General features: G+C 39.4%; 1 protein-coding gene across 8 annotated transcripts in view; it reads left to right on the top strand.

The window, feature by feature from the left end:
* The window catches only part of PIGN (phosphatidylinositol glycan anchor biosynthesis class N), a 103,060-nt gene that overhangs the window by 51,159 nt on the left and 38,834 nt on the right, over window positions 1-13,067 (top strand). For all 8 annotated transcript variants that reach the window (XR_011252439.1, XM_069569118.1, XM_069569116.1 and 5 more), the window contains 3 exons: window positions 1,239-1,347; window positions 3,755-3,863; window positions 6,205-6,307. Coding sequence is in view for 7 of the 8 variants with exons in the window: in XM_069569118.1 (XP_069425219.1) it covers window positions 1,239-1,347; window positions 3,755-3,863; window positions 6,205-6,307 (321 nt within the window). In the remaining variant the exon portion in view is untranslated. The remainder of the gene's footprint in view (window positions 1-1,238; window positions 1,348-3,754; window positions 3,864-6,204; window positions 6,308-13,067) is intronic.

Below are 13,067 nucleotides of genomic sequence, written 5' to 3'. Positions count from 1 at the left end.
TTCTCAGTCAACACTATATGAACCACATCTTGGCCATGAGTTTAAAATCATGTGAACAACCTGGAAGTTAAAATATTAATATTAAACCATGAGTCATTGTTTTGGCCCGGCTCTGAGAGGCATTGAAACTCCCTGAAGATGCTTCTGAGCCTTCATAAAAAATGAAATTGTGCCAGTGGTAACTTAAATTTCCAACAATTTAAAAAATGTCTGGAAGCTCTTGTATTTTGGGGGAATCAGTGCATGATTTGACATGAAAAGCATGTTCGGTTGCTGAAATTAACAGGTCCAGGAAGCTGCTGATGACTAATATCATCTCTGTCTTCGCCTTTGAGCAAGTCCACACTTTTAATGTCGTAGAAAGACGAAATTCTCTTCTACTTTGAACATAAATATATCCACTGGGGAGGGGGGAGTCTCTGTGCACCTTGACAGCTTTAATCACGTATGCTGTTAGAAAATTCTTTATGCCTTACTTGAATTCTCCTTGCTGCTCTTATGCTTATTTCCCCTTGATGTATCCCAACAAATCTGTAAAATAACTGGTTACCTGTGTTTTTAATTTTAAATTATTATCATATAATCTATTGGCTGTGTGTGTATGTGCTTGGGAAGCTAAATGATCATTATTTCATTTAACCTTTTACTCTCTTATTTTCTAATCATGTAATCATCTTCATTACTTTCTTTTGGACTCTGTGTAAGGAAATTTTTTAGCAGTCTAACTCAGTCTTTAATAGATGAAGGTATTCTTTTTAACTGAAAGAAACCACAACATTTTAAAAGTATATGTTAATTTTAAAGTATGTGTTATCTATAAATTAATACATTTATTCTCATTTCTGTGAGAATAATAATTATGGACTAGATTAGAAATTATTCTGTGAGTCAATTTATTTGCAGAGCTCAAAAAATAGTATTGAATTCTAGGACTATTCTCTGTTAGCCATACCTTACTGGTTACTAAGTGGAAACACTTTGCAGTTGTTTCGAACTGTAGACAGCATGTGCAGAGACGAACTCAGACATTCTGCTTCATTTGTTACTTCCCATTGCTCTGATGCTCTTATCTCTGTGAAGACCCTCCCCTCCTTTCACTAGTCTCTCCCTGTCTGTCCTGTTCAAGTACTGTCGACACAGTTGAACAGGACTTAGGCTAAGAGGAAATGAGATTATATAAACAGTCTCCATATAGATTTGCCACTCACCTATTCTGTTGTGAATTGTGTTTTAAACAGAGTAGGTGCAGGCTTGCTGGTTCTTCTGCTATCCCTGTTTGTTGTAACATCTGTCATAAAAAGAAACGATAGTTTTATAAATGAAGAGCTGGTGTTACATCTATTACAGGTGGGTTACAGATTTTCAATAGTATACTATATATGTGATATGCTAAAATGGACGTTATGGTTGTATTTAATTATTTCATTCTTAAGATGCCATCATGCTTTTATTACTCAATAAGAAGAGCTGAGAAGAGAGTTTTCTGTTTAAGATATTAAATGGAAATACATTCTCTAGAAGGAATAAAGGAAATACATTCTCTAAAATAGCTACAAGGTCAACAGGAGCCACCCCCTGCCCCTACCCCGAGGGCAGAGATTAAGGAGGTATAAGTCTACTTTGGCCACCTGATGTGAAAAGCTGACTCACTGGAAAAGATCCTGGTGCTGGGAAAGATTGAGGGCTGAAGGAGAAGGGGATGACAGAGGATGAGATGGTTGGATGGTATCACCGACTCAATGGACATGGGTTTGGGTAAACTCTGGAAGTTGGTGATGGACAGGGAGGCCTGGTGTGCTGCGGTCCATGGGGTTGCAAAGAGTTGGACACGACTGAGTAACTGAACTGAACTGAACTGAAGAGGTATTGATCAAGAGGTTAAACTGAAAAGGGCTTCTTCTGGTCTGAGATTCTGTGTTGTCCTCTTTGGGGTCAGGAAAGAATAAGTTCTTTGAAGGGAAAGCACCTGCTGAGTATGTTTATGTGAAGATTAGCCACATTAAGACTGCAGATGACATGCTAGGAGAAAATAAACTTCACCTTGGTTGGTGGCTTTGGAGTGGTGAAAAGAACTTTGAACTTGATGTTTCCAAATTGAGTTAATTCCCAGCTACTCTTTGTACTATATGTGTGATTTTCAATAATAAAGCTTCAGTCTGTTTATTTTTAATCAGTAGAGACAATATTCAGTAGGGTGGTAAGAGGTTATATGATGTCATATTCTGTAAAATGATAGCTTTACTGTAGATGAGTAGAAGTCACTTTTTTTTTTTCCTTTTAAACAATAAAAAATAAGCCACATCTAGAACATTGATTAAAAAGAAAACATATCTGAGTCTTCTCAAAAAATTTACTCAGAGTCAAGCTGGGATAATAGTAGTTCCAAGAACACTCAAAACTTAAAGTATACAAGACATGAAAGATGTTAACTCATTCTTGGAGAAAACAGAGAACATATGAAAAAGAGAGATATTTTCATTGAAGATCCTATCGAGCCATTGAAACATATCTTATCATTTTATTTGGTCTCTGATTGGCTTTACACTAACCCATAGTAGCTTTGACAAAATTCACCTGTAATAATGAGTATTTTGACAAAGGTGAGTGTTCATGCATCTCACTCTTAGGAACAAATGCCATGTTAAACTTCGTATGGACTTTGTTAGAAATGCTCCTAAATATAAGGAAAATCTGATTTTTTAAAAAAATTCCCTCTCACCTTAACCTTGCTAATGCGCACTCCCTCCTCTCTTGTGTGCCGTGTTTATATATATGTGTATATATATGTGTATATGTATATGTTTGATTTGAAGATTTGTGTCTTTTCACATTTTAACGTACTGAAATGAGAATGTGGCTTATAATTGAAAGGATCCTAGGACTGTGTCCTAGATATATTGACAGCATTTCTCCTTAATTCACTGAAAACAGGAGTAAATTAAATGTGTCTCTAGGATTTGGTGATCAGGTTGCTAATCTGAACTTTAAGAGAGTTTGCTTGATTCACAACCATAGTTTAGCTCATTTCTTAAACTGGCTGTTAATCCACTAATTCAGGGGTCAGCACACATATCTCTGAAGAGCTAGATTGTACATATTTTAGGCTTGTGGGCCGTATGGAGCCTGTTGTCAGTTTTCAGCTCTGCCGTTGTAGGGCAAAGGGAGCTATCGACAATAGGCAAATGAATGGGAGTGACTATTCAACAGTGAAGAAAACAGCATTTCAATAAAGCAGCATTTCGAAAAGCAAGCAGCAGCCCACAAGCCATAGTTTACCAGCTCCACCAGCTTATGTGTGCTCTCTGAAGAATTCTACACTCCTTGTATTCTCAGCACCAGCGACCCCTCAGGCCACAGCCACGGACTGAGTGTGTGAACAGACCTGCCGTGAGTGAGGCCAGAGGGGGGAGACATTCAGGCACACGCACCAGGCTGTGTGCATCCATCCTCTGCATGCCCATGGCTTAGGAAACCTTCAGGACTGAGAACATCTTCCTAAGCAGGCACGGCGTGGTGACGCGTGCTACAGTACTCTTGAAAGTGTAGAACGCCTCGTTTGTGCTTGTAAAGGAAGGCCCTTCGCTCAGTACAGGAATTCCAACTCTTGGTCTTGGCCACAGGAAGGTGAGCGGGTCCAGTTTCAGTAGCGTTTGGGCCAGATCCCAGCTGTTGAAGCGGTTTTCTAAGTATCTTTCTGATACATACCTGGCCACTCACCACCACCTCTTCTCACGTCTCCTGGGTCTGTTTTCAGATGCTGAGCATCGTGCTTTCCGTGTGCGTTGTGTATGGGACCCATAAGAGTCTGCTCGAGAAACAGGGACTGCCGCTTCTCAATCAGATTGTTAGCTGGACAATATTAGGTAAGAGGGCAGTCAAGTCGAGTGAGGTGACTTCCCATCAGGGTGCATCTTAAAATCATCCATTGACATCTGCATTATTGTTACTGAAACAAGTTTGTTGTGAGAAAATAATAACAAGTACCTATTATTTCTGTCTCTTGCTAGAATTTGATAAAGAAAATTAGAACTCTTGTGAGCATTCATGTGTTAATAAGAATTCCTGAGAGAACATTTATGACTTGATAATAAGGCTGCATATTCATTCACACCTGATAAAAAGTGATTCCAGGAGGAGGAAGGCTCTGTGAAGAGGACTCCTATGCTGAAGTTTCACGTCAGTCCATAAATTCCCAGTTCTTACACAGGGAACAGGGACTAGGAAGCAGTTAAATTTTATCTGTGTTTCCCTTGCTGAAAATAACATTGCTTAGTCATCTCCCAACACATCACACATTTATAAAGCCAGTTGTGTGTTTCAAAGCGTTCTCCTCTGTAGCTCTCTGTAGAATGTGCTTGAGGAGCAAACATTCCATTTAAAGGCAGCCTTTGCCTTCCAGGCAGAAGCAAACTGGAAGTCCATATTTTTCATGAAAAAAAAAAAAAGGAGAAGACGACAGTTTGTAATGCCTATGGATGATGTGATGTGCAGTTTAACCTTTATTTGTTTAAAAACGCTTTTTGTTCATCATTTTAATAAAAAAGATCATTGGGTGGAACTTTGCCTGACAAAGAGCATTAAGGGATAGGAGTGTTTTACCTTGGATTACCCTTAAACTCCAAGCAGACGTGTAACAATACAACAGGAAGCTGACATGTGTCTCTCAAAGTTTTGATTTGCACCTTTTCCAAACACCATGGTTATTGTGTAAGTGGAGCTGGACAAGAAGTATCTCTTGTAAACGTAACTCTGTTTTCACTGTATGAGCTTTATTTCATTATGGGCTTTATGTAGACTGTTCCTTTTAAATTATCTTGATTACTAGAGTTACTATTTAAATTTATTGTGCATGACAATAGAGAGACTTCTCTTTCATTTTTTTAAAAAAATGTGTTCAGATCGTACCATGTTCTGGTGCTATTCTGTTCCCTGAGAAAAATAAAAGATTGCTTAAATGGATTAACAGACTTGCCCCATGGTTAAACAGTTATAAGCCTTTCATCCAGGATGCCCTCCCGAGGGATCTGTCTTCATTCTCTGAAACATTTAATTCTAAAGGTGGCACTAATGGTGAAGAATCTGCCTGCCATTGCAGGAGCTGGAAGAGAGGCAGGTTTGATCCCTGGGGCGGGAAGATTCCCTGGAAGAGGGCCTGGAAACCCACTTCAGTATTCTGGCCTGGAGAATTGAGTGGACAGAGGAGCCTGGTGTGTTATAGCCCTTAGGGTTGCGGAGAGTCGATGCAGCTTAGCAGAGCGTGGCACATATTGCCATCTTAACCAGGAGGGTTAGGAAATCGTGCACATTTTCCTTCCAGAATAAAGATTGGGAAGTTTATGCTTAGTTGTGCTCAGCTGCTCAGTCGTGTCCGACTCTGCTACCCCATGGACTGTAGCCCGGCAGAATCCATGGGATTCTCCAAGCAAGAATTCTGGAGTGAGTTACCATGCCCTTCTCCAGGAAATCTTCCTAACCCGAGAATCGAACCCAGGTCTCCCACATTGCAGGCGGATGCTTTACCGTCTGACCCACAGGGAAGCCCAAGAATACTGGAGTGGGTAGCCCATCCCTTCTTCAGGGGATCTTCCTGACCCAGAAGTCGAGCCAGTGTCTCCTGCCCCGCAGGTGGATTCTTTACTAGCTGCCCCTGCCCCAGTTCGTTTGCTCCCCAAGTGACGTGACTGCTTCCTGGCCTGCGAGGGAAGAGGGCCTCCCTTGCGCGGACCGCTCCCGTCACGGCCTCTTGTGTGGCGGGCTCCTCCTCCTGTCTCCTGTTCTAACTGGCATGCTACAACTCTTCAGTGCAATACTTTGCAGGGGGAAACTTGGAGAAGAGCAGGGGGGCCGGGTTTAGGGAAAATCAGCTTCTATCTTTGAATTAAATGTCTAATTAAGAGAAAAGTTGCTGTATCTTGAGTAATATTTTTTATTTTTATTATTTACATTATTCTCTTAGGAGTTATTACAGTGAGCAAGAGCGAGGATATACACTGAAAAAATCTGAACTAAAATACGGTTAAAGTGAGGGAATGTCGTTAAACATATGGAGTTTTAAGTGTCTTACAAAAATGAGTAGGGCAAACGTAGTTTCCTTTTAAATGTCACACAAGCAATAAATGCTGGAAGTGGTAACAGATTATTCGGTGCTTTAGACTCTGCACTGTGACCCTCTTCCTGACTCCACCCAAATCTGTCTTATTGCAGCCTCCTCCTTCGTCACGCCTCTCCTGAGCCCTCCCGTCCTCTTCGATCGACTGTTCAGCATTCTTCTTGCCTCGATGTCGACCTACCTACTTCTAAGTACTGGGTATAAAGTGTTTTAAGATTTTAATTTTTAGTAGCAAGTTTTAAATGATATACTGACCGTTCTCTAAGTATTTGACCTCTGGAAATGAAAAACATGTGAATCCTGAGGAATACATTGCAGGCATTTTTACTCTGGAAGAACTGTCTGTGCCTTTATCTGTTCTCTGCAGCTTTCCGTGTCGTGCCATTTTCAGAGTATTACCTGTTGTCTTGTGTTTCTGTTTATTTCCTGAAGTTGCTAAAATGTTGCTTACATCCAGTGTTAGAAAGTTCTGATAGATTGTAGAGGAATTTTAAATCTCAATGACTTATAAAAATTCAAGTTTTTGTTGCTTTCCTTTCATGCACTGTAAATTATGTTTTGATTTGTTCATTCTTTTTTAAATACATTTTCTTCTATATTTACCCTTAAATATGTCATAGTCCAAATATTCCTTTTGATTCAGAAACCTTTTAGAATATTTTCTTAAAAGTTAGGGAATACATTTTCATTGAAGATTGAAGTTTTCTTATAAAACCAAAAAAGAACAGCTTGATTTGGGTGAGTCTGAAGCATTCTCTAGAAATCAGTGAGAACAATGATTCTCTCCGTGTCTGCTTTGAAGAAAAGAGTTCTTCATTTGCTTTCAAATTTTATTTCATCTTTACTTAAATCCTTATGGGTGCAAAAAATATGCACATTACTCAGTTTCAAAATTCAGTCCAAATGTAGGATCTTGGTCTCAATTAGAATAAACCTAGGGATTCACCATTGTGCTATCAACAGATTATCATCTATCGATAATTTATATAGGATTTTGTAAAGCCATTATGTGTCCAAGACTTGGGTCCATTTTGTGGGAAGCCTAGTATCTCCTGTTTTAGGGTTAGAAGGGTGTCCTCAACATCTTTTCCTAGTAGACCCTAACGTCCTAAGTGATCTGGAACCCAGGAGTTCTTGTAACCTCCTTCTCTTAACAAGGTTCCCCACACCTGTTTCTTCATTTCTCCCCCAGAACCTGATCTGGGGTGTATCTGTGAAGATGTTATATGAACCACATGGACATGTTCACCAGTCACCTTGACTTGAGGCTTAGAATTTTCAATTGTCAAAGAAAACTTGAAGTCTATCAGCATATAAACATAATGAGACTTAATGCTATTGACTCTTTTCTCCTTTATTGGTGAAATTTCAGGATAAACAGTTCAATTATAATCAGAATCCATTAAAGTGCATATGAATTAGAATATGCACAGGCTTTAGTCTAGATTAAAAAAGTAGAAGATAAGATCATTTCTAACCCTCCTTTTGGGACAACACACAAGTTTCATTACGATCACACCCCCGGAGGTTGTCTTTAGGAGGTGGATGTTTGAGTGTTCAGAATATGTGCCAGCCCCTACATAGTCACTTAAAGATCAATAAGCCCTTTTCTTTTTTGAGCCTTTAAATTCTAAAGCAATGTAAATCTTTTAATCTAAATATTTAAAGAAATGTATTATAGATTCAAAAATACAAACAAATCTAGAAATAGATTTAGTTTCCTGGATTAGAAATGAAGGAAGGAAGAGTAATTAAAGTTGAATTTTAAGTCAAAAATATTTCACAGTGTAGACTGAGCTAATCATACGACTTATATTAGGGAAAATATTAGTGTTTTATCTTCTATTTAAAAAATTTTTAGTATTAGAGTATTTTAAATTATCATCAATTTCATTGTCAAAAGATACCAAAGCAGATTATCATAAGCATGTTTAATTTAAAAAAATCTAAAAAGTGAAAAATCACATCTGAAATCAGAATACTAATGATGTATGACCTTATTAATGAATGTATTAAGAAATATATTTTGCAACATCAGAAAGTATTTACCTTTGCAAAAAAAATTAAAACAGAGATAGCTGAAACAGGAGTCTAATAATTTCAGTTAGTACATTTTTCAATGGCAAGTCAGTTTTGCAAAACATAGTCCACCTGTTACTGTTCCCATCACTGTTTTGGACAAGCTAGAGGGTTCTGTACCCACTTCAGTGTCCTTGCCTGGAGAATCCCAGGGGAGCCTGATTGGCTGCCGTCTATGGGGTCGCACAGAGTCGGACACGACAGACGTGACTAAGCAGCAGCAGCAGAGGGTTCTCTATGTAAATAGTGTGAATAGTCAGAATTATAAGATATTTAAAAGAAATGCAGTTTTATTACTTTACAAAAGTACAGTAATAGAAATTCTAAATTCTAACAATGCATCCTTGATTAAGTGAATAAAGAAGATTCATTTTTAATCAGCATTTGATTATTTTTATGCAAATGGAAGCTATTGTAATACTTGAAAATAGTTTTCTTAAGTTGGTTAAACATGTTCTAAAATTTTGATTATCCCTTTGCTTAACAAAGTGTAATATAAACTGAATGTCTTTTCAGCCCTGTTCAGTTGTCACAGAGCCCAAACTAAACAGATCCTAACTTACTCTAACTTAGTAAGTACACTATGAGCCCATAATGACATTTTATTGGTATTTCAGTTTGTTAATTCAGATATAGAGACTTTAATGCGATATTGGCTTTCTGAAGAAATTATTTCTAAAGAAATATACTCTCATAAGAAGATTGTCTTTATCAGATTTATTCACCTACATTTTAAAAACTGTATTTAATAGTTGTAAAAAGAAGTTAATCTGCAGCGCTGTCTGTTGAGCTCTGGGAGCTCTGTTTTTATGTATTCAGTTCAGCTCAGTGCAGCCGCTCAGTCGTGTCCGACTCTCTGCGACCCCATGAACCGCAGCACGCCAGGCCTCCCTGTCCACCACCAACTCCCGGAGTTCACGCAGACTCACGTCCATCAAGTCGGTGATGCCATCCAGCCAGCTCATCCTCTGTCGTCCCCTTCTCCTGCTGCCTCCAATCCCTCCCAGCATCAGGGTCTTTTCCAGTGAGTCAGCTCTTCTCATGAGGTAGCCAAAGTACTGGAGTTTCAGCTTTAGCATCATTCCTTCCAAAGAAATCCCAGGGCTGATCTCCTTCAGAATGGACTGGTTGGATCTCCTTGCAGTCCAAGGGACTCTCAAGAGTCTTCTCCAACACCACAGTTCAAAAGCATCAATTCTTGGGCGCTCAGCCTTCTTCACAGTCCAACTCTCACATCCATACATGACCACAGGAAAAACCATAGCCTTGACTAGACAGACCTTAGTCAACAAAGTAATGTCTCTGCTTTTGAATATGCTATCTAGGTTGGTCATAACTTTTCTTCCAAGGAGTAAGTGTTTTAATTTCATGGCTGCAATCACCATCTGCAGTGATTTTGGAGCCCCCCAAAATAAAGTCTGACACTGTTTCTACTGTTTCCCCATCTATTTCCTGTGAAGTGATGGGACCAGATGCCATGATCTTCGTTTTCTGAATGTTGAGCTTTAAGCCAACTTTTTTGCTCTCCTCTTTCACTTTCATCAAGAGGCTTTTTAGTTCCTCTTCACTTTCTGCCATAAGGGTGGTGTCATCTGCATATCTGAGGTTATGGATATTTCTCCTGGCAATCTTGATTCCAGCTTGTGTTTCTTCCAGTCCAGCGTTTCTCATGATATACTCTGCATAGAAGTTAAATAAGCAGGGTGACAATATACAGCCTTGACGTACTCCTTTTCCTATTTGGAACCAGTCTGTTGTTCCATGTCCAGTTCTAACTGTTGCTTCCTGATCTGCATACAGATTTCTCAAGAGGCAGGTCAGGTGGTCTGGTATTCCCATCTCAGAATTTTCCACAGTTTATTGTGATCCACACAGTCAAAAGCTTTGGCATAGTCAATAAAGCAGAAATAGATGTTTTTGTGGAACTCTCTTGCTTTTTCCATGATCCAGCGGATGTTGGCAATTTGATCTCTGGTTCCTCTGCCTTTTCTAAAACCAGCTTGAACATCAGGGAGTTCACAGTTCACGTATTGCTGAAAGGAAAGAGTAATTTTGCATATAAGTACAAATATTTTTTAAGATCATGTTTTTTTTATCCTCAAACTACACCTTGATTCAATTAGTCAGCAGCTGTTTTTCTTCACATTTCTAGTATCCTGAACACTAGACAGACGTACGGATAGAGTAATTAGAATACCCCAGGTCTGTAACAGTTGTAAAGTTCTGTAAAATGTGGACTCTATTTTACAATGTTAAGCAATTATAAAATGCAGCAATTCAGTTCAGTTCAGTCATTCAGGCGTGTCCAACTCTTTGCAACCCCATGAATCGCAGCATGTCAGGCTTCCCTGTCCATCACCAACTCCCTGAGTTTACTCAAACTCATGTCCATTGAGTCAGTGATGCCATCCAACCATCTCATCCTCTGTTGTCCCCTTCTCCTCCCACCTTCAATCTTTCCCAGCATCAGGGTCTTTTCAAGTGAGTCAGCCCTTCGCATCAGGTGGCCCAAAGTATTGGAGTTTTAGCTTAAACATCAGTCCTTCCAATGAACATTCAGGACTGATATCCTTTAGGATGGCCTGGTTGGATCTCCTTGCAGTCCAAGGGACTCTCAAGAGTCTTCTCCAACACCACAGTTCAAACGCATCAATTCTTTGGCGCTCAGCCTTCTTCACAGTCCAACTCTCATATCAATACATGACCACTGGAAAAACCATAGCCTTGACTAGACGGACCTTAGTCGACAAAGTAATGTCTCTGCTTTTGAATATGCTACCTAGGTTGGTCATAACTTTTCTTCCAAGTAGTAAGTGTCTTTTAATTTCATGGCTGCAATCACCATCTGCAGTGATTTTGGAGCCCACCGAAATAAAGTCTGACACTATTTTCACTGTTTCCCCATCTATTTCCCATGAAGTGATGGGACTGGATGCCATGATCTTAGTCTCTCCTCTTTCACTTTCATCAAGAGGCTTTTTAGCTCCTCTTCACTTTCTGCCATAAGGGTGGTGTCGTCTGTATATCTGAGGTTATGGATATTTCTTCTGGCAATCTTGATTCCAGCTTGTGCTTCGTCCAGCCCAGCATTTCTCATGCTGTACTCTGCAATTAAATTATCATAAGTTTATTGTGAATAATATGATACAAAGAATGACTAGAGAAGGGGATTGAATTGTGCCATCAGGGACTTCGGTGAAAATTGAACTATATATTCAAGAATGGCTAGGATGCAGGCATTCTAAATCTTTCCTTTTCAATTTTTTTTTTAGTCGCTGTAAACATCGTACAATCACATTTTGCAAAGTAGAGATAAGGAGGAAAATCATATACTCACCCTACCCCTCCTCTCGATGTTCTGGCTTATTTCCTCCAGTCTTAGCTCTGTACTTACCTTTTTAATACAGTATTAATGATAGTCCATGTACTATTTAGTATCTTTATTTTCTACTTAATTTTAGAAGCATTTTCCCAGGTAGTTCACAGGCTTCCTAAGAATCATTTTAATAGATTTTTAATATTAGGTAATATGGCTATTCCTTGATGCTTTTATTATTCCCCTATTTTTGGTCACTTTATTTCTAATTCTTAGTATCATAAATAATATTTTGAGTTATATATTTTTCATAAGCTTTTTATATAGTTATTAATAGATTATTTTCTTTGCTCACTTCTCAGCTGTATTATAAGTGGGCCATAGAATATGAACTTTTTTTTTTTACTTTTGTCTTAAGAACAGCACCAGTTTATAATATTACCAACAACCTGTGAGGGGACGCACTTCATCATATCTGTCACAGTATTTCTACTTTAATTTGTAAATAAGAATATTGGAGAAGGCAGTGGCACCCCACTCCAGTACTCTTGCCTGGAAAAATCCCATGGATGGAGGAGCCTGGTGGGCTGCAGTCCATGGGGTCGCTAAGAGTCGGATACAACTGAGCGACTTCACTTTCACTTTTCACTTTCATGCATTGGAGACGGAAATGGCAACCCACTCCAGGGTTCTTGCCTGGAGAATCCCAGGGAGAGGGGAGCCTGGTGGGCTGCCGTCTATGGGGTCGCACAGAGTCGGACACGACTGAAGTGACTCAGCAGCAGTAGCAGCAAGAATATCATAAGCTATTTTAGCAGGCGAAACCGTACAGCTCTGCGTGTTCTCTGCACCTGTTTTACCAGTAGTGTTTTCTCACATACGTACTGTCTGCTCGTATCCTTGGATGTTCTAAACCTTATATACCGAGTGATTTATATATGCTTTCTCAAAGCTGAATGTTTTCATCTGCCCAGTTTTCAGGGTTTTGTTTTACGATTGGTGGTCAAATTTAAAGGGTTTTGGTTCTCTTGCTTTCCCTTGTTTAGGAGATAGTACTGTATGGATTAGAGTTCGGTAGTTGAAAAAGTTGAATGAGAAATACAGGTTGTTGTTTTGTTTCTGTTTGGTTTGCTTAGTTTTGTGTTGTAACTTCCACCCAGTTAAGCAGCTCATCCACAAGTGCTTCTGAGCTGGACCTGTATGGTGAGAAGACTGGCGCAGGCAGAGACTTTGCAGGCCGGTGGGGAAGGCGTTAGTAAGCGTGAGATGTATGAGCGGCTGTGTGTCAGATGTATCAGAGCAGTATGATAGCTGCCGTCAGGTGTAGAGTACCTGGGGGATCACAGAAATGAAAGACGCCTTAAACTAGGGCAGAAAAGGACTAGAAAAAGCGTCTGACACTGTGTGATCTCGTGAACATCCCTCCTTTGTCCGCATCATAGTTGCCACATTGTGCACCAGCCTCGAGAAGTGCTGTACATTATTCAATCAAACTCCCCTGTGACTATTAGCTTGTTTTTTTTTTTCCCCGTAAACATATTACAACAAATGTCTTCATATGGA

The sequence above is a fragment of the Ovis canadensis genome, chromosome 23 (genome assembly GCF_042477335.2).
Source record: "Ovis canadensis isolate MfBH-ARS-UI-01 breed Bighorn chromosome 23, ARS-UI_OviCan_v2, whole genome shotgun sequence".
Taxonomy (NCBI): Eukaryota; Metazoa; Chordata; class Mammalia; order Artiodactyla; family Bovidae; genus Ovis; species Ovis canadensis.
The sequence above is the reverse complement of the archived record's forward strand: the minus strand, read 5'-3'. Positions and strand labels throughout refer to the sequence as shown.